Source organism: Cryptomeria japonica, chromosome 3 (genome assembly GCF_030272615.1).
Source record: "Cryptomeria japonica chromosome 3, Sugi_1.0, whole genome shotgun sequence".
Classification (NCBI taxonomy): Eukaryota; Viridiplantae; Streptophyta; class Pinopsida; order Cupressales; family Cupressaceae; genus Cryptomeria; species Cryptomeria japonica.
The window spans coordinates 465752452-465771645 of record NC_081407.1 but is presented as its reverse complement, the minus strand read 5'-3'; the positions used below and the strand labels follow the sequence as shown (position 1 = coordinate 465771645).

The 19194-nt window shown below is 35.8% G+C and overlaps 1 protein-coding gene across 8 annotated transcripts in view; it reads left to right on the top strand.

The window, feature by feature from the left end:
• The window catches only part of LOC131078410 (ubiquitin-like domain-containing protein CIP73), a 142596-nt gene extending 124250 nt beyond the window's left edge, over positions 1–18346 (top strand). For 6 of the 8 annotated variants that reach the window (XM_058016100.2, XM_058016103.2, XM_058016102.2 and 3 more), the window contains one exon: positions 17856–18346. In XM_058016100.2, the coding sequence (XP_057872083.2) occupies positions 17856–17924 (69 nt within the window). In that variant the 3' untranslated portion in view covers positions 17925–18346. Of the gene's footprint in view, positions 1–14564; positions 14605–14741; positions 14848–17855 lie in introns of all 8 variants that reach the window. The other 2 variants (XR_009113781.2, XR_009113783.2) reach the window with 2 other exon arrangements.
• The last annotated feature ends 848 nt before the right edge of the window (positions 18347–19194 follow it).

The window sequence follows — 19194 nt, the reverse complement described above, 5'->3', positions numbered from 1 at the left end:
AATATGGGCTATGTCCAATGTGGCCCTAGCCTTGCTTTTTTCCGCATTAATGGTTCTCCTGCTTCGAACCACTTGCCATGGTTGATCCTGCAGAGGGGGAGCCCTTCCATATGTCGACGGAACCCCACTATCATGCTCTTTGCTGTCTCTGTTTCGAAAATTCGCACTATCGAGGATTCGCAGAGCCATCTTTTTTCTATGTTGTATTATATAATAAATTAATAATATATTATATTTTTAATTATATATATATAATTGTATATTCATATTATAATATATGATAATATAATATAATATAATATAATATATATTATAATATATTATATTTTTAATTATATATATATATAATTGTATATTCATATTATAATATATATTTTTCATTATATATATATATATATATATATATATAATTTTTACATTGTTTTTGTACTCACGAACCCAAACAAACCCAAACCCCTTTTCAAAATTTTGCCGTACCGGTGTACCGGTTCTTCAAACCCAAACTGATGCCCGAACCCGAACCGGCAACTTAGAAAACATCCTTTAATAACTTAGAAAATTGTGTTAAATATACGTGTATGTGTTTTCTATGAATGTCATATTCAGTCGTATCCATATTGGGGGTCTTAAAAAATGGTTGTATCTGTATCCGATACCGTATCTGTATTTATATCCATATCTGTGCCCATGCAACTTTGGTTTCAACTTTCAAGTGTTCAGGATTGAGCAACTTTTCGGAGAGATGCACCTGCATAAACAACTCTGAAAAGTTTGATTGTCAGTATGATCTGCATTTTGTGATTCTGAGAAAGACCCAGAAGATGGCCAATTAATTCAAACTTTGAGATCTATTAATCTTCATTTGGCCTTTTTCCTTTCCATTGAACCAAGTGCTCCATATAAGCATACCCATTAGGTTCTTTACTGATATGCCTATCCCTGAGTTTTTCTACGTCCACACTGTTGGTTTCTGAAATTCACCTTCTCCATTTTTATACATGTTTTAATTATCTGCAATGTCACCACTTGCACAATATGATTACAACTCAGGCATGTTGAAGAGGGGTGAAATGCTCCACACTTCTGGTAAATCCATCAATAGCATTTGTTTCATAATTTTCTCAAAGATCTTGCAAGGGCCCAACTGAATCTTACTCCAATTTGTCTCTAAATCTATCAACGAAGTCTCCCATAGCAAATGACTTTTCTCTCCTAGCTTCATCTTCCTTAATCTATATTTCTCATTATTGCAACTGCTTGTTCACCTCTAATGCAATTCATGCATCTTTCTGCGAAGATTGTTTGCTACTTAACTCCTTTTCTGTTTGAACACTTAAAAGGTGAGGCACTTCTTTTGGTGGTCTTCTACATACTATCCAAAATGGTGTCCTTCCTATTGTAAAGTTTACAAAGTTGCTACAGGAAAAACTCGTGTGAGTTAATGTGAAATCCAATTTTGCTGGATTATTTCCAGGAAAAATTGTGAGCAAATTTCCAAAACTCTTATTCATTACGTCTATTTGCCCACTTGTTTGCACATGATATACATAACTGTGTTGTGATTTTTTTCCCAATTCCTTACAAAGGGTTCTATTAAAGTGACTTAAAAATTATCCTTGTCTGGTATTATGCTTGTTGAAAGACTGTATTTTCCTTAATTTTGATGAAGTGACATTAATTAAATTAATCAATCAAGTTCATTAATTAAATTAATTAATTAAGTTGTCCAAAAATAAATGTTATTTCAAAAGGATAGCTTAATATTAATTAATTTAATTAAAAATAATATTTAATTGTGACTTAATTTAATAATGTTCAACTGAGCCTCAAGCATTAAATGTAGGCTTATTTTCTAGAAGGCTGATGGGAGTCTTTATAAGGAAGGGTTTGTGGATGAATTGAACATGTTCAGATTGTTATTGAAATTGATATGTGACTCATTTCCTTTCCTGGGAGGATCGAACTTTCTGAGGACACAAACCCTTGGAGGTTGAGGGTTTGGATGAAAACTCAACTCTTCTCTGTGGAGTGATTGCAGGTCAGTGATAACTACAAAGCAAATTTGTAATTCTTCTTTAAAAGACAAATTTCGATAATAAAGATGTTTGATATTATATTATCTCAGACAAATTTGAAAGTATATCTATGTGTACATGATAATCTAATGGGGTCGATTATATATACCCCCTTAATTTTTTCAATTTTCAAACACAACATTCAGCACCCATTAGCATTAGCAAATATTCATCTCAACCACTTATGCAGTGGGAGGAAAACATAAACAATGAAAACATTACATGATGGCGGTTTGACCAACCACTTCCACTGATTTTTAGTGGGAAGTTACAAAATATGGAAAGATTGACAACCCCAAACTTGGCGGTATAACCAGTCACTTCCACTTATCCAGTGGGAATTACAAATTATTTCAAAACTTAACAATCAAACTTGGCGGTATAACCAGCCACTTTCACTTTTCAGTGGGGGATGTTGTTTGTAATTAGGGCTGGCGGATTCCTCGTGCTTGGTATGAAAGAATTGATAAATACTTGCTAAGTCTAGGTTTTTGTAAAAATGATGCTGACTCTAACATATACTTTAAGGTAGCCAATAATGAAATGCTAATTCTAGTTCTATATGTGGATGACTTATTCCTTATTGGTAAAGATGAACTTATTATTAGATGCAAGAAAGAATTAGCTTCAAAATTTGAAGTGAAAGACTTAGGTCTAATGCATTATTTTCTAGGTCTAGAAGTATGGCAAAGATCTAACGAAATTTTTCTAAGTCAAGGAAAATATACTATTGACATTTTGAAAAGATTTAGAATGATGGATTGTAAACCCATGTCTACTCCTATGGAATCTAACTTTAAGAAGTTAAGTGTTTGTGCAACTAACTCTGATTTTGTAGATCCATCAGAGTACCGGTAGTTGATTGGATCACTGATGTATCTAGTTAACACTAGACCAGACATATGTTTTGCTGTGAATGCTCTCAGCCAATTTATGAGCATGCCCAAACATGTTCATCTTGTTGCGGCCAAGCACATCCTAAGATACTTGTGAGGCACAGTTGGTTTTGGGCAGAAGTATCTACTTAACACTTCAATAACCTTGGAAGGTTATTCAGATGCAGACTGGGTTGGAAGCGTCAAAGACAGGAAAAACACCTCCGGTATTTGTTTTAGCTTGGGATCCGCAGTGGTCTCTTGGGCTTGCAGAAAACAATCCTCAGTGGCATTGAGTACTGCTGAAGCTGAGTATATTGCAGCAAGTGTAGCTTCCAGAGAAGCAGTGTGGCTTTGTAAGCTTCTTGTTGGGCTGTTTGGTTAGCCTTGGGATCCTGCAGTTATTCACTGTGATAACCAGAGTTGTATTAAAATGTCTATCAATCCAGTGTTTCATGACAGGTCAAAACATGTGGAAACCCACTATCATTTCATTCGGGATATGGTGCAAAGAGGTGCTATTCAGTTGAAATATGTCAGCACTGATGAGCAGGTTGCAGATATTCTTACTAAGCCTCTATCCAAAGTGAAGTTTGTGTACTTTAGGGACAGACTTGGTATTGTGGAAAATGAAACCCTAATTGAGAGGGAGTCTCAATCTCAGTGATACATTGTATTGTATCAAACCACCCTCTGCGGGCAATGTAAGGTGGTATTGTAAACTTCTCAGGGAGAAGTGTAATTATTAACCATCCTCTGCGGGCAATGTAAGATGGTATTGTAAATCTTCTCAGGGAGAAGTGTAATTGTTAAACCATCCTCTGCGGGCAATGTAAGCTGGTATTGGTGTAATTGTTGACCATCCTCTGCGAGCAATGTAAGATGGTAGAAAAGATCCTCTCCACCCTTTGCGGGCAATGTAAGGTGGATCCAGTCTATGCTTGTGTGCGAGCTGGAAGATTAAGATTATGTAGTTCCATACTTTGCTTGTGTGCAAGATGGACGATTATGGTTATGATTCTCTTCCCTAATTAAGAGGGAGTGTTGTTTGTAATTAGGGCTGGCGGATTCCAATTGCCTTGGGCAACATTGGAATCAGCCTAAGGGGGCCAACCCCTTCTCCAACATATAGGGCCAGGCCCTATACCTCTCGGCTTCTCCTAAAAAGTCTCCACGCTACACTCAAATCCAACACGCCACCATGATAGGGCCAACCCTATCCATTTCGCATAAAAGAAATTAAATGAATTAAAAGGTTTAATTTGCAAGGCAAGCCGACATGGTTAGAAGTATTGCTCCTCCTATAAATAAGCATATACTTCACATAATAATTTAACCATTCAGTTTTAAGCAGATGTGAAATATATCTTGAGGAAGCGAAATACACATACAAGGCAGCAGATCATAGCAAACTTCATTAAAGGCAGTAGATCATCAGTAGGAGACAACGAACTTCATCAAAGGCAGCAGATCATCATTAAAAGATAGTGAACTCCATTAAAGGCTAAAGCAAACCCTATAGAAGGACTGCGAAATAGTTGAAAGGTGCAGTTAACCCTTGTTATGCACAGCAAGTCAGATTAGAAGGACTGCAAATCATGATCTCTGTCAGTAAGCTAATCGTGTAGACTTCTATGTCATCTTCCTTGTGACTGCAACCTCTATACTCCAGATAAGTGTTTAATTATTATTTGAATCCAAAACCATAATCAGATCTGAGGATCTTTTCTGGTTGGGTTTTTCCTCCTAGGAGGTTTTCCCAGGGTAACTGTGTCTTGTCTTTATGCATTCATTTTCTTTACTATGCTTAAATCTGGAAAACAATAAATCTAATTAATCTAGTTAGAAACAAATTCTGATTTTCTGAGTTTTATTTAATCTGAAAGTACTAAAAACAATAGGGGATACAAGTAAACTGAAAAGACTTGAAAATCACAAACTTGACGGTATAACCAGCCACTTCCACTTGTTCATTGGGATGAAGTTAGGTTCCATAATGAGAACAAAATGTTGTTTAGTACTACTAAACAAGTTATTAAATAAGCTAACTTTGAGGAGAAATGATAACTGAAATCAGAAGATCAAAGACCATGTTACCAGCCTTCAAGTATGAAAGATGAATTCTGATTTTTCAGAAAAACCAGCAGCTGTAGAATCACCAAAATGCTCACAACTCCCTCGTGACACCTCCAAATGAGCTCAAGTAGAATGCAAATGAAATCTGAGAGGTGGGCGATCAAGATAGGATAGGAAACTCGCCACCAAACAGAGTTATAGCAAGGGCATGCATCCCAATGCTGAAAATGGGGCTAGGGCAAACAACAAGTTCAATTTGAAACAATAAATCAGTTTCTCCACCAAAATCCACCAAAGTATGAGCAAATAGGCGCCCAGAGCATACGAGAAATTTGAGCCCATACCCACAAAAATCAGATAGTAACTCCAACGAAGATGAGTAGAAATGTACTTCAGCTGTAGGGTTTGTTTTGCACCAGAAAGAACACACCAATCTTCTCTAAAAACCACTGGAAATCTTTGTATGGAATTCCTCAAACAGCTAGGAGTCGTCGTTCAAACTCGAAACTGTGATAAAGCTAGGAGGGCGTGCAACCCTGAAGCCAAGATTCTACAAACAATTTGGCAGCACTTTGTTATCTCAATATTCAGCATAATGAAATGAAGGAGAGAAGGGTCTTATTTATAGACTTGAGATCAGAATTTTGAATTCACTTTTCCCTCCAAAGTGGATGCCTCTTTAGGGAAATAAAATATTACTTATATCTTTTGCTTCTCTTTTTTTCAATTTCAAAAGTTGGACGCCAAATATGAATTTCCATTCATATTAAAATATTTCCCTATTTCTGAAGTCTAGCTTGGACACCCAAAAACACCTTTTTGACTTTAGGAAAAATATATTAAATATCGCCCAAGTAAAGTCATATGAAAATAATATTAAATAAATAACCTATGTTATTTATTCACCAAAAATAGATTCCAAGAATCTTGGAGAGATCATTGTTGAACAGGATTGCTGAAAATAGAACCCAAGCGTTACTCTGCTGCCCAGCTATATTGCTAAAAATAGCATTTACTAAAAGTAGCACTTACTAAAAATAGCATTGCAAAAAATAGTAAGTGACTCCAATCTCCATTTGAGCATATATTTTGAGCAGCCATCGTGACTTACTAAAAATAGTAGTCCGGAAATCTTCTCTGATGATCTTGCATGTCATACCATCCTGAAGCTTATCAAAAACCCAGAAAGAATCTGGAAAGCAAACAAACGTCACAATTTACTAAAAATAGTAAATTCAGAAATCTTCTCTGATTGGAATGCATGTTATACCATCCTGAAGCTCATGAAAAACCCATAAAGAATCTAGATAGCAAATTGCAAAACTCCTGCAAACACCCCTCCAAAAACCATCCTGAAGATAGAAACCCTAATTTAGTCCCTGATTAGCCTACGGGTTTCCAAAATAGGCTAAGACTTCATGCATCAGTCTAGAACTGAGAAGGGGACATTACAGTCGAATTCATGAATACTTAGTATTGAGCATGATGGCATGTGGGTTTTGTTAAAGTTTGAACCTTGTTTGCTGAGTGTGGATACATCCCTGCTATTGGCGTGGACTTTTGGATAATAATGTTGCACTTTCTCTCTACCTGGCCGTGAGACTCTGGCATAGTATGTTATTCTGACATAGTATGTTGGAGAGGTCCATTGTTGGGTAATACAATCTCGAATACTTTCTGTGCTGGCTGTACACAACTGTTATTCATTTCTTAGTGCTGCATTGTATGCATCTCTTGAGTAAATTTGCCAATGAAGCATGCTACTGCTGTCAACAAAGGACAAATTATTTACATTACTCAATAAATTGTTTCAATACTGTGTTGATTGCTGTTAACTGAGGGAATGCAATTTATTCCTTACTGTTGTGTAAGTTCTGTGCTTTCTATCTGGGTTTATTTTTCAAGTTGCATACAAATCTGGACATTATTCATTAAGGATATTTAAAAGACCATGCAATCTTACAACTTTTTAAAGAACATATCTGTTATATGTGTAGCATCACTAGTCTTGAATTATGGCATCTTTCACTGTTTATCAACCACTACTTATATAGAATCATTATCTCTGTGTTCTTGATAATCCAATGAAAAACATTTATGGTCAAGTCCTTAAAAGGGCTTTTAGGATTTGGTAATGGCTGGTTCAATGTTGTGTTCTGACTAGTGCCTTCATTCTAATTGACAGACTTTGCACGTTTACATAGCTTGCCATCTGACTAAAATATCGTTCTTCCACCAGTGCTTGAGTTTTGTTAGGCTCAAGTGACCATGCATCCAATACTATGCAACTTGCTGACCAAATTCACTTATCAGTCTTCTGGGGATGCACTATTGTTGCTTTCTTCAATAGAGATGCCTCTTGGGTGAAGAAATTCTAAATTGGGTTTATTCTACATGCCAAAGGTTCTAGACAAGTTTTCCAAGCTTTTGCAAAATCTTCATCTTCTCAGTACAATTGCTTCGTGTTGTTCAATCTAGTCACTTCTAGGGACATGGGTGTTAATAATGCAATACTTCTACTCCAGGCATCTTATACTTTATTCTACTGGTCCATTTTATGCTTGATAATTTAAAGATAACTCAGTGAGTGTTTGACTCACTTCATATGCCTTTAATCCCACTTTGCGTGGCCGTTTATAATTTTCATTTCTTGAAGATCAGTAAACAAATCAAATTCCTCTGGCAACAACTAACGTCTGTACTTATTTAGTGCTTAAAGCACATATTGAATATCTTTGTTTTGCTTCTACATCTACTAACAAAACTAAAAGTATGAAGTGGCCTTCTTACTTCACCAACTGTTAGAATAAAGCTAAAGCATACAAGTTGTCACTTGGACTTTGCCACAGTAATTCTAATCTTCACAAAGTGTGGGTTGCACAAAAGATGAACCTTGGAAAACACTTTGTGTTCAACCAACTAGAAGATCTCAAAGACATCCTCAACTTCGGTCAACAGATAATCATATGCTACATTGCAGTAACTTTTGGCTTTTGACATTGCTGCAGAATACTCTGGCCACTAGAAAAAATCACAGATAATCATTTCTTTATCAGCCCGTTTTCCCCTAAGGTTGTCTTATTTGGAAAGCAATGCTGTGATCAACAGAAAGTTGCATTACATCCCTATAATATGTTCCTCCTTAATGTTTTTGTTGACATTTTATCAGCCCATTTTAACTCAGGTCGTTGGATTTGGTTTGCATTGCTGAGATCAGCAGTAAGTTATAGGCATTGTGTCCGTGTAATATGTGTGCCTCCTTGGTAGGCTGAGTAATTGAATTTGACACCCGTGGCAACCTCAAGCTCCACCAAGATCACATTTGCCATTACTAACATGCAGCATAGGTGTCAGATCAATTGTATTCTCATTAGTTGGTTGGCAAGTCATGCTCTACAATCTAGAAGGCACTTAATCACTTTATTCTTTGTTTTGGGCTCAATCTGACTGTTGGTGCACTTTTCTTCACTTTCTTGGTCCTTTAATGCTAGTTTAAAGAAGCTTCCTTCCTCCTCTAAGGCTTACATGAAGAAGCTTGCTTCCTCCATGCCAGTTGGGCAAAGAAGTTAGAGCTCGTGTCAAGCAATATGCATTGCCCATTGAGGTTTATATTGGTCACAAAAAAAGGACACCCATTTACTTGTTTATGGTGGTCGGCATTGATAATTAGTGATCATCTTTTTCAACTTCAGTTACATGCATATGCATCCCCACGCTTGTAACCCTATAGCTGTTCCCTTAGGTGTTTTGAGGATGGCAAGACATCCTCTAGCTGTATACCCTCCCAACAAAGAAAAATTCAAAATTGTCTACGAAAGGTTTTCCTGTTATTGGGGATTGCAAGCAATGGTTAGGGGATGTCTGGTTGTGAAGGTTGCTAGGGATGTCTGAAACATCCCTCAACTGTCTCGAGGACTGCCAGGCGCACTCTACAGAAACCATAGTATGGGTTTAAAAGGGGTGTGGGGGTCCCACAAGCACTCCCATACCCATTACTAACCCCTAATAATTAATAAACAAAACTTAGACTTATTGTGTTATACTTATTGAATGAGTCCTAAAGACTATGGCTGCCCTTCCCTACTAAAACAAGTGAAAATTTGCCAATACAAGGTATCAAGGTATCAAGATCATTAAACAATATATTTAAAGAGTCTTTTTTGTCAATACAAAGAAGACACTAATTGTTTCAATAACAACCGTTGCATGAAGGTATTGCAAATTTTTGAGATTTTTTTTACAAAAGTCATGGGTGTGGTTTGCTGCTAGGGTTTGCAAAACTTTTCCTAAAAAATTCAGTGGTTTTCTTTCAAAAGCAACCAGTTTCTTTGTTTTCCGTGATTTCGTATTACGGGATGGATGGCTTCATTGACCAACATCATGTTGGAAGGCATTTAGAGGTTTATTGGCAAAAATTACAACACTTGGAAACAAATGATGCTCACCAACTTTGAATATAGGTTCCTTGATTATATTGTCTTTGGGATTGACACCCAACCAATAATTGTAGGTAAAGACAAGGACAAGCTCAATGAGTGTGATTGTGAAGCCATTATGCTCATTAAATGATTAGTTCTAGAAATACCTTTAGATAAATCTTCTACAAAGATTTGGAAACACCAGCGAGATCTGCATGAGATTTCAGATAAAAGCAGGGCCTTCTTTTTTAAACTTACGTTGTTCTCAATCATGATGGACGAGAAGATGTCCTTGCAAGAACATTTAATGAAAATCAAGGACATTTGCTATCAATTGGTGCCTATTGGTCGCAATATGGAAGAAGACATGGTGGCTATAACACTGAAAAGCTTAACACGGTCATATGAGCATTTCATAGAACACTCAACATCATGTCTACAAGACATCTGGAAGTAGTTTGGTAGCAATAGTGATTCACCTAGTGTAGCACATGCCTTTGTAGTCAAAGACAAGGACGTAGGCGAGTGGAGTCAAAAGAAAGGTCAAGGACAGATTGAAGATACTTCAAAGAATCTAAAGATTATTACATGTCATTAATGTGGCAAACTTTTTAACATGAAGCAGCATTGCAAAAAGAGGTTGGCTGATTAGAAATCCAACCAAAGGCTCCTATTGCAAAGCATTCTTAGCAAGAGTCAATCTTCTATGCTTTGGTCAAATGACAAGCAGATCATTCCGAGTCTTCTATGTGGTGCATTGATTTTGGAGCATCTAGAAATTTTACGCATAGGAAGGATTGGTTCACTTATCATATGGCTTGGTGGATTTGGTGATCTTCGATTGTGGTGAGGAGTATAGAGTTGTTAGTCTGATAACCATTGAAGGGAAAACTCTTATTTTCCTCAATGCATACTATGTGTCAGGCATGGAGGTCAATTCACTCTCTGTGCGCCATTGCTCCAAGATGGACATCGTTTTCAGCATACACAAGTGCCATATTGTTGACAAGAAGTCCAAGAAACCATTACACTTGGTATAAAAGATCTTGTTTTGTATTAGCTTATTGACATTAGAGAGGTTCAGGAGCATGCATTGGTTGCAAAGTTATTCCATTTTTGTGCAATGGTCGAGTTTTGTGCATTGATGGATGAATTGATTTGCTAAACTAACTTTTTTTTGATGAGTGAAGCAATAGATAGTGCTTACGGGTGCTTCATATCATAGTTGAAAAACTTGGACCCAATAATTAGTCAGCAGGCCCAAAAAGTTTAAAAACTTGGGACTTGGCAAAAACTTGGGGAAAATCTTAGCAATAATTCGACAAATTTATCAAACATTTGAAAAGACAATTTAAAAAAAAAATTCTTCATAAACACATTTCATAGAATTTGTAGAACATATTATCGATTTCTATTATGTATAAATATAAATTAGAGTAATATGTATTATAGACCAAAAAATGAGTTCAACCTCTAAATGAGTTACAATGCCACTTCCACTAGCCACGTCATATGTAGAAGTTGCCTCATCTAAAGTGATTTTTGCAAAGTTGTGCAATAATGTCTAAGCACACTCCATAGTTATATTTCAATTCCTCATCACCCCTTAATTGCAATCAAGTTTCTTATGTGAGAAGAGATCCCAATAACTAGTGGGGGTTTGAGAGAGACTCCAATGGGTTTGAGGGGCAGCCCAAATCAAGGCTTTTGAATCCCAACAAACCTTCATGGTACACACCATTTTCACAATTTTATCACTTACTGGTGAACTTAGGTATTTTTTAATTTATTCTTTTGTTTTTTCTTTGGATCACCCTTGGGTTTCCTTGGGTTCTCATGCCCTAAATCACTAGTTGCATAGCCTAAATCACCGCCAATCATTGCCAATTGTGTGCCTTAAATGCAAAATCATAAAAGGTTTTTAGCGTTAGGTGAAAAACAAATTAATACCCTCATTTAGGTGATTTTTTTCATAAAAGATTGCGAGTTTTCAGTGAGTTTTTGACAATTATAACCAAAAATTGCCATGAGTTTTGCAAAAAATTGTCAGCGAGCCTTTAGGTGAGTAACTCGCTAGGGTTTTTAAACTATGCTTAATATATTTGTTGCTTGGTTTCTTTTGCATGGAATGCAAGTGTAAATGGTGAACAGTTGGTTCCCAAACTGGTGCGTTGGTCTTAATTATCATAACTATTCCATAAAGACTATTTCTGCCAGAGGAAAAAATATGACCATGATTCATGCCAAGCTGTCTATGGACAGTGCAGATGTTACTAGAGCCATTAAAATATGATTATTGATTTATACTTAAATTATTATTGTTATTCTACTTATTTTTTATTGATAAGATAATAATTTTACTAAAACTGGAAGCCATGATTACAAAAATCTTAAGGCAATTGGAATTTGGAACAGACAAAACTGCAATGACAACAATCAAGAACTGCATGAGACAGATGGGCCAAGATAACTAAAGAAGATTATTTCCATCTCCATCCACATTGATAACCGTCTGACCTGTATTGTTTCTATGATAGACATTTGTTGTACACATCCATGTGTGAACCTGCCTAGGGATGTTGTGGGTATCAACGAGAATGATTTTCATTTGCTCGATTGCTGGTTTTCTAATTTATTATGGTAGGATGTATTTCATAACCCTTAGATGATGTCTTATAATGATGATGGAGTGCTATATTGGTTGTGCCCCATTGTCCCCTAATAAAATAAACTTTGAGGAGGTTAGGTTCTCATACAAATATTATTGTGACCTCCATCTTGGTATTATTGAGTTTGGCAACATATTCATCTTTCTTTTAGAGAATGTACTTGACACATTGGATGGGTTTCTTATTTCTTCTTTCTGACTGAATTTGAAGTTGTGTTTCATCTATTCAATTGAACTATAGATTTGTGTCTGGTTTCACAGGAGACCAATACAAGGAGCATTAAATGACGATGTTCATTGTGTAATTAGTGTCATAAATTTCTTACCTTTTACTGTGGAGATTTAGCAGGTTGGATCAGTTTCTTCAGCACTAGTTGGTTGTTTCACACAATGTCTGTAATAGTGGCCTGAGCTCATGAAAAAGTTGTGCACTCCCCTACATGGCTTATGATTGAGGATTGCAATCTTTGACAATTGAGATGAATTTAATGCAAGCCCATAGAATATGAATGTGTAGCTTAGTATGTTATCAACTAGCTCAACTGTCATGACATTATCTCATCCTAGGGTAGAGCAAAGATGCAATTAACACCAATATCTACTCACACAGAAAGCATATCCAACAGACAGACACAGAACTGTCAAGGAAATTACAAAAAATGGCAGTTTTCTGTTACTTTGATGGCAGAATGCTCAGGAAATTTTCAAGTGTGGATAAGGTCAATAGAAGTTTGCTTTGAGGAAGTCGATAAAATATTAGAATAGAAATGATACTTTTAGAACGAAGAGTAACTTTGGTGGCAAAGATGGTGGAAACAACTTTCCAAGCATTGAGAAGCTATGTTACTGGTTTACTGGCCTCCAGGCTTGGATCCCAGTCTGATTTGTTCTGGACATGTGTATGGAGTTTGGCTACTGGATGCAGGCAGGGAATGTGTTTTGTAGTCCGGATTTGTCCAGGTGTGTCGACAGATGTACATCAGGCAAATCCAGGCTGCAAAACACAATCAAAGTGAACCTGTGGTTTGTTCAATGAGTTTTTTTTAATGGCTGTCTATGATGTGATGGTTGTGCTGCAAAATCAGACGTCCTTGTCATTCTATCCCGTGTCCGAGTTTGCTCCACTGCTTTTGATCAGCTTCCCTCTCAAATCATGAACGATAATGTTGAACAAGCTGAATGGCATTGGATCACATTACCGAGAAATTATTTCTCTGAAGGGTTTCAAGGCTACTGTAGTTGTGTAAGTTTCCAATTAATCCGCTGGGAGGGTGTCCTTACAAGGTTGATAGATGTGTGGAAATAAATTTGTTAAATGATTTTTTCAATTTTCAATATTTTTGCCTTTGGTCTTTTGTGGATTTTTTATTATTTAGATCCTTTATTTGACCGTTTATTCAAGTAATTCAATTAGTTTTAGCTTTACTTGATCAATGATATTAGAAGACTTTTGTGATGAAAGTCCATTATGGTTTAAAAATTTAAATATAGACTTCAGGAGGATCTAACAGGAATTTGCATCCCACAAAGGATATACATTCATACATACATGGATGAACCCAACTTAATTTTGTTTTTTTAGCTGTATCTGTGATCCATACTCCGTACCCAAACCCAAACTGTAACTTAGTGGATAAGGTCAATAGGAATTGCTTAAGGAAGTTGATAAAAATAGAAATGATGTTTGTAAAAGGAAAGAGTGGAAGAATTTGCTTCTAGAATGATTCTGTAGAAAGTAAAATCGAGGGGAATATTTTTTGCTCCAAAAGTAGCTAGGAGCATTTACAAATAAGAAAATAAGCTAGAAACATTCATCGACCAAAAAGTTCCTAACAGCAAAACAATACTAGAGAATACAAAGTTCAAAGACTTATTTCTGGAAATGTTCCTATGGAATACCAGACTTGCCAATTCACGTTTGACCATAATCATAATTTAGAAATGTAGTAAGGAATGTAGATCATCAGAGATCGGTAGAAACATGGTCTAAAAATTAGAAGGTTTTAAACAAATTATTAAAAAATAATGTAATTTTTCTATGATGATCAGATCTTAGGCTTAGTCGTTTAGTTTCCTTTTAGGATGTTTTCTTTCGTGTTTCTATTCTGAATCTTTTTTGTTATGGAAAGATCGGCTTGTATTCTCTATTTAAGGAGCCTTTGTCTCCTTTATAAATGTCGAATATCAATTATCATTTCATGGTATCAGAGCTAAGGTCATTTTTGGCAAGTGGCTTTTACTCGGAATTTATTTCCATAAATTTTTTGAAAGAGCCAGATCATATTGTTTATACTTGTAAATTTCAAAGAATTTTCAGAAGTTTTTTTTGTTGAAGGGTTTTTTCAGCCCTGGAAATCGTATTTTTCTTTTTGCAAGGTCAGGTTTCTGAAGAACATCATGCCGAGGTTCTGAAATTTTTGTGGTTTGTTTTGGTTTGTTCCGTTCTTGACAGGAATTGTTTTCCTCGCTCGTGGGTTGAAGGCATTTTTGAGGTTTTTTTTTTCTCCCGCTTGTGCTACCTCTGTCTTTTTGCACATTTGGTGGCGAATTGAAGGTTTTTTTTTAGCGCCAGCCCTTTCCTTTTCACATGTCTGAAGATGTTTTTCTGTGATGGTGCTTTTTTAATCAGTTGCAATGGGTTTACAAGTTGCTGGACGCGAAGGTATTGCTGCAATTTTTCTATCCGCATCTGGGTTTTCATGGTGGCGACTGCTACTGTGTTTCCTTCCGCAAAGGTTTGTGTCTGGGTTTGAGGCCATGCAACTTGTGACGGATTGTGTCGGATCGTGCTAGCTTCTATATGGATTTTTTATCGATTTCTTGATCTCATTGGAGTTTGCAGAATATTTTGGGTTCCTTGTGCAATGAGCGAGTGCCTAGGGTTTTGGCGCGTTTTCTAGATTTTTCCTTTTGTTGTCTAGGGTTTTTATGACATGACCCTCTTTAGTTTTGCACAATTTTCTAGTAAAAATCGTGGGTTTCTTGCAATCTTCGCGACATGGGGTTTCTTTTTCAGACCTGGGTATTTTTTTTGCAGAATTTTTTTTTATTTTTTGACAAAATCGTGAGTTCTGTTTTGGATTGATTTTTGCAATAAAATTAGGATTTTTAAGTTCTAGGTTTATTGCCTTGAAATTTGTGCCAATTGAAGGTTTGATTGGAAAATCAAGATCTCTTTTACCACGTGACACATTTTTTACCATGTGATGAAGGGCTTTGGCCACAGTACAAGGATTTATGTGTTTTCTAGTGTTTTGCACGCTTTATTGAAAAATCGTGGGTTCTTTCTGCAATGAAGGGTTTCTGATTTTTTCCACAAAAAATAATGAAGGTAGTTGCTGTTTTTAGGGTTTTTACTGTTTTTCCACAAAAACAAAGGTTTTTACCATTTTTTTCACAATGACAAAGGTGTGAGATGTCAGCATTGCATCAAGGGTTTGCCATTTTTTTCCACAAAATCATGGTTTCTTGTAGTTTGTTCTGGGTAGCACCTTGGGTTTTTGTTTTGAACGGTGTTCTGCTGCTAAAGTTTTTTGATGAGTTTTTGGACAAAACTGTGTTCTTTTAGAACTGTGAAGTTTTTTCGAGAAGCTGATCTCGGTGTTAGGGAGGGATGGCATTGTTACCCAACATCAGGTTGGAAGGGTTGTGGCCGACATGGTAAGCTAGGTCATACCTAGAAGTTCTATAGAACCAGGGAGGGTCTCAACAGGCTCATGTCTCAGAGCGTTCTCAAGAGAAGGGGGCAGCCTTCTTTGCATTCATGGCCAAATGACTTGCAGATTATGTCAAGTCTTCTGTAGGGTAGTTAGTAGAATGACCATTAAGGGAGGGTATTAAATTAATAATGTAATGTTTCTATAATGGTCATGTTAGTCTTAGTCGTTTAGTTTCCTTTTAGGATGTTTTGTTTTGTGTTTCTATTCTCGATCGTATCTTTTATAGAAAGATATCTTGTATTCTCTGTTAAAATAGCCTTTGTATCCTTTGTAAATATATCAATTATCATTTCACAAATGGTCAAATGATAACAAACATGTCTTTCAAAAGTAGGTGTTAAAGAAATGGTAAATTGATCTGTCAGCAGGAAAATTCTCCTTCGGACAAAATTGTGGTAGGAGAAATAGAATGCAAGCTACATGATGAGCCTGGATTTCATAAAGGTGTTCCTCAACCTCTGGCAATCAAGTAAAAAGAAGATAATAACCACAAACTATATCTATACGATCAGAGTAAATAACAATAGACACAGTTTTTGCATCTTTGTGTGATTTGCACTTAGTTGAACTCTCAAAACTTTCACACTTCCAAACAGAAGCACATTAGGTTATTAAGATATATACATCTGAAATATGATGTCATATAAGGAACATCAATACAAACAGCATACATAAAACCTAAACAATCAAACAACCGCTGACAATCGTGTAAAAAGAAGACAAGAACAGCTTACTATATTTAACAATCATAGGAAATAACAATAAACACTGGCTTTGCATCGTTGTATACTAGTGTGGGACTTTAACTCTCAAAACTTTGCAAGCCTCCAAACAACAGAAGCACATTACAGCGTTGGATACAAGCTTTTCAAATTAATACTGAATGGCTCCACTTCTTAGGCCAGGGACAATTTTAATTATTATATGTGATAGGTCATAGGCCAAAATCAAGGTGCAAAAGGAAAAAAGTGGTGGGTTGGGGGGAAAGGGTCTCGTGTCAAATTGGGATCTACCTTTTTCATAATATGAAAACAATGTTTACCTTTTGTAGAAGACATTAATTAATTGCCTTGCTGTGGGGGTCTTTTCTTCCATTTATTTATGCAATAGACTAGTTCTTAACTATTACAATATTTGGTAACTGATGAATAAATGTTTTGACTGCCAAATACTGATCCGTTTTTGAATAAAAGCCTTTACCTTCCATCATAAAGAACAGATTATGAGAACAATTGTGCTAGTTTCTTCATAGTTACATACAGTTGCTGAGAAACGGAGTTACTTATTTATTTGTTTTAATGAAATGTAAGCTATTTCTTGTATCTAAAAGAAGTGTTTAATAACTAAACTGGTGCTTCTCATCTGCTGGTCATGCATAGTAAGGTTGCTTGCAGCCATTGGAGTCTGAATTATGAATTATCATTTGTATTACTGGTGGTAAGTCCTTGTGTCACACGGCTCACTCCCATGTCCCACTTTTTCATTTGCCCCTCGTATGACCTCTCCCTCTTCTACCTCTATTCATTTCCTTATCTTGCTGCCATGCCCTCCTGCTCCATCGAAAAAAAACAGGAAGGAAAATTTTCAAAATTTAGCAATTTAAAACAAATAGTTTCATCTTTGCTGTCTATACCTCCATTTTATGAAATTAAAACCCTAAGATGAATATAGTTTCTACTTCCATCATTGTCTCATGTATTGTGCTCGGACTTTTTATCCATTTAAAATCTTTCTGATTTATATTGCACTGTTCAATGATTCTGGCATCTGAATTTAGAATTTGAGCATTTTAGTTTTCATATATATATAGGCATCAAATTCCCTTACCTATTGTGAAACTGGCCTTACCACTTTCTATCTTTTAGTGACTGTTGACGACTCAGTTTTGATTTCTGTAAATGATAGCGTTTTCAATGCATTTAGAAGTGGTTATAATTAGATTGGGAATATTTCAGTACTATGCTGGATTACAATCAAGCCTGGGTATTGCAGAATAAACTCACTTTGTTTCTCTTTTGTTACAGGAATATCTGGCAAATTTACTTTCCCAGTCATTGCTTCAACATTTATCTAAAATCATTCAGTTTCCATGATTCCTTACTTATGGCAAGATTAGATCCTGCATATTCAGCTGACTAGCGCTCTCAGTAGGTCTGTTGTATTTAGTTTGTACTATAGGCAATTAAGATATTGTTATTCTTGTTATATTCCCTAGTCCCAGGTGACAATTTTAGAGCTTACAGGATGTTGAGAGATCATGGTGGTGTCAGGAAATGCCTGAAATTGAGGCATTCATAATTTACTGTTTCTATCGATTCCAGTTTTCCTGAAATGTTAGGTGATTCAAGATATTCATTTGTACTATAATGAAGCTTCATGCTACATGCTAGTTCAGTTTTGGTACATGCAATGATTTGGTTGTGGGCCAGTAGTGGTACATTTTCTTTGCATTTGTATTTGAAAAAATCAGCATACAGTTAACCATCATTAGAATATTCCTTTTTAGCACATTTTACATTTTCTTCTACAAATAGTTATTAAGCTATTTTGGAACACGGTACCATAATTGGTTGAAATGTGCTTTAGATGTTATAAGTTAAATGGATGGTATGAAATGAACCCTCTCTTTTCCTGATGTTGAGATATGTAGATCTCTTGGCACCACTATGGAGCTTAACATAAACAAACAACATACCTTCTGTGGTATGTTAATTCATTTAAGGATTGCAAATTCAGGGGTTGAATGAATTGAAACCACGATTTAATTGTTGTGGAGCTACTTAAAAGTTTAATTGGGTAGTTCCACAGTTTTTAATATCCACGACCACGATTGTATCTCTATATTTGAAGACAATGCATCATTCTAGATGTGTTCCATGTGGTACACTACTTGCACTTGAAATCACTTATTTTGCTGCAAATATCTGGCATAAAAACTAAACATGTTTCAATCGGTCCGGCCAATAATCAGGGTTATTTTGCCATCGTGGTTACAATTTATATCAGCACCCTGAAGTAGTGTTGATAGCTTTAGTAGAAAAAACAATAAAAAATAATCTTTCCAGTGAAATAATAAAATCAGATAGGGGAGAGGCTAGTAGTTGTATAGAGTCCAATTGTTGTAGAGGCACTTGTGTTTATAATATTCAGTCTTACCACATATTTATACTATATGTTGTAAAAATAGTTCACATGTGAATAAAAGAATAACCAAATGTTGGTCAAGATGAACCCATACATGCACACAAGAATCTATGGATGTTATATAAAAAAACATAAATACATTCATAAATAATTTGCTTTAAATATAATACCATAACTATTAGTGTCATTAATAAAATAAGATGTTCATTTAAACAAGTA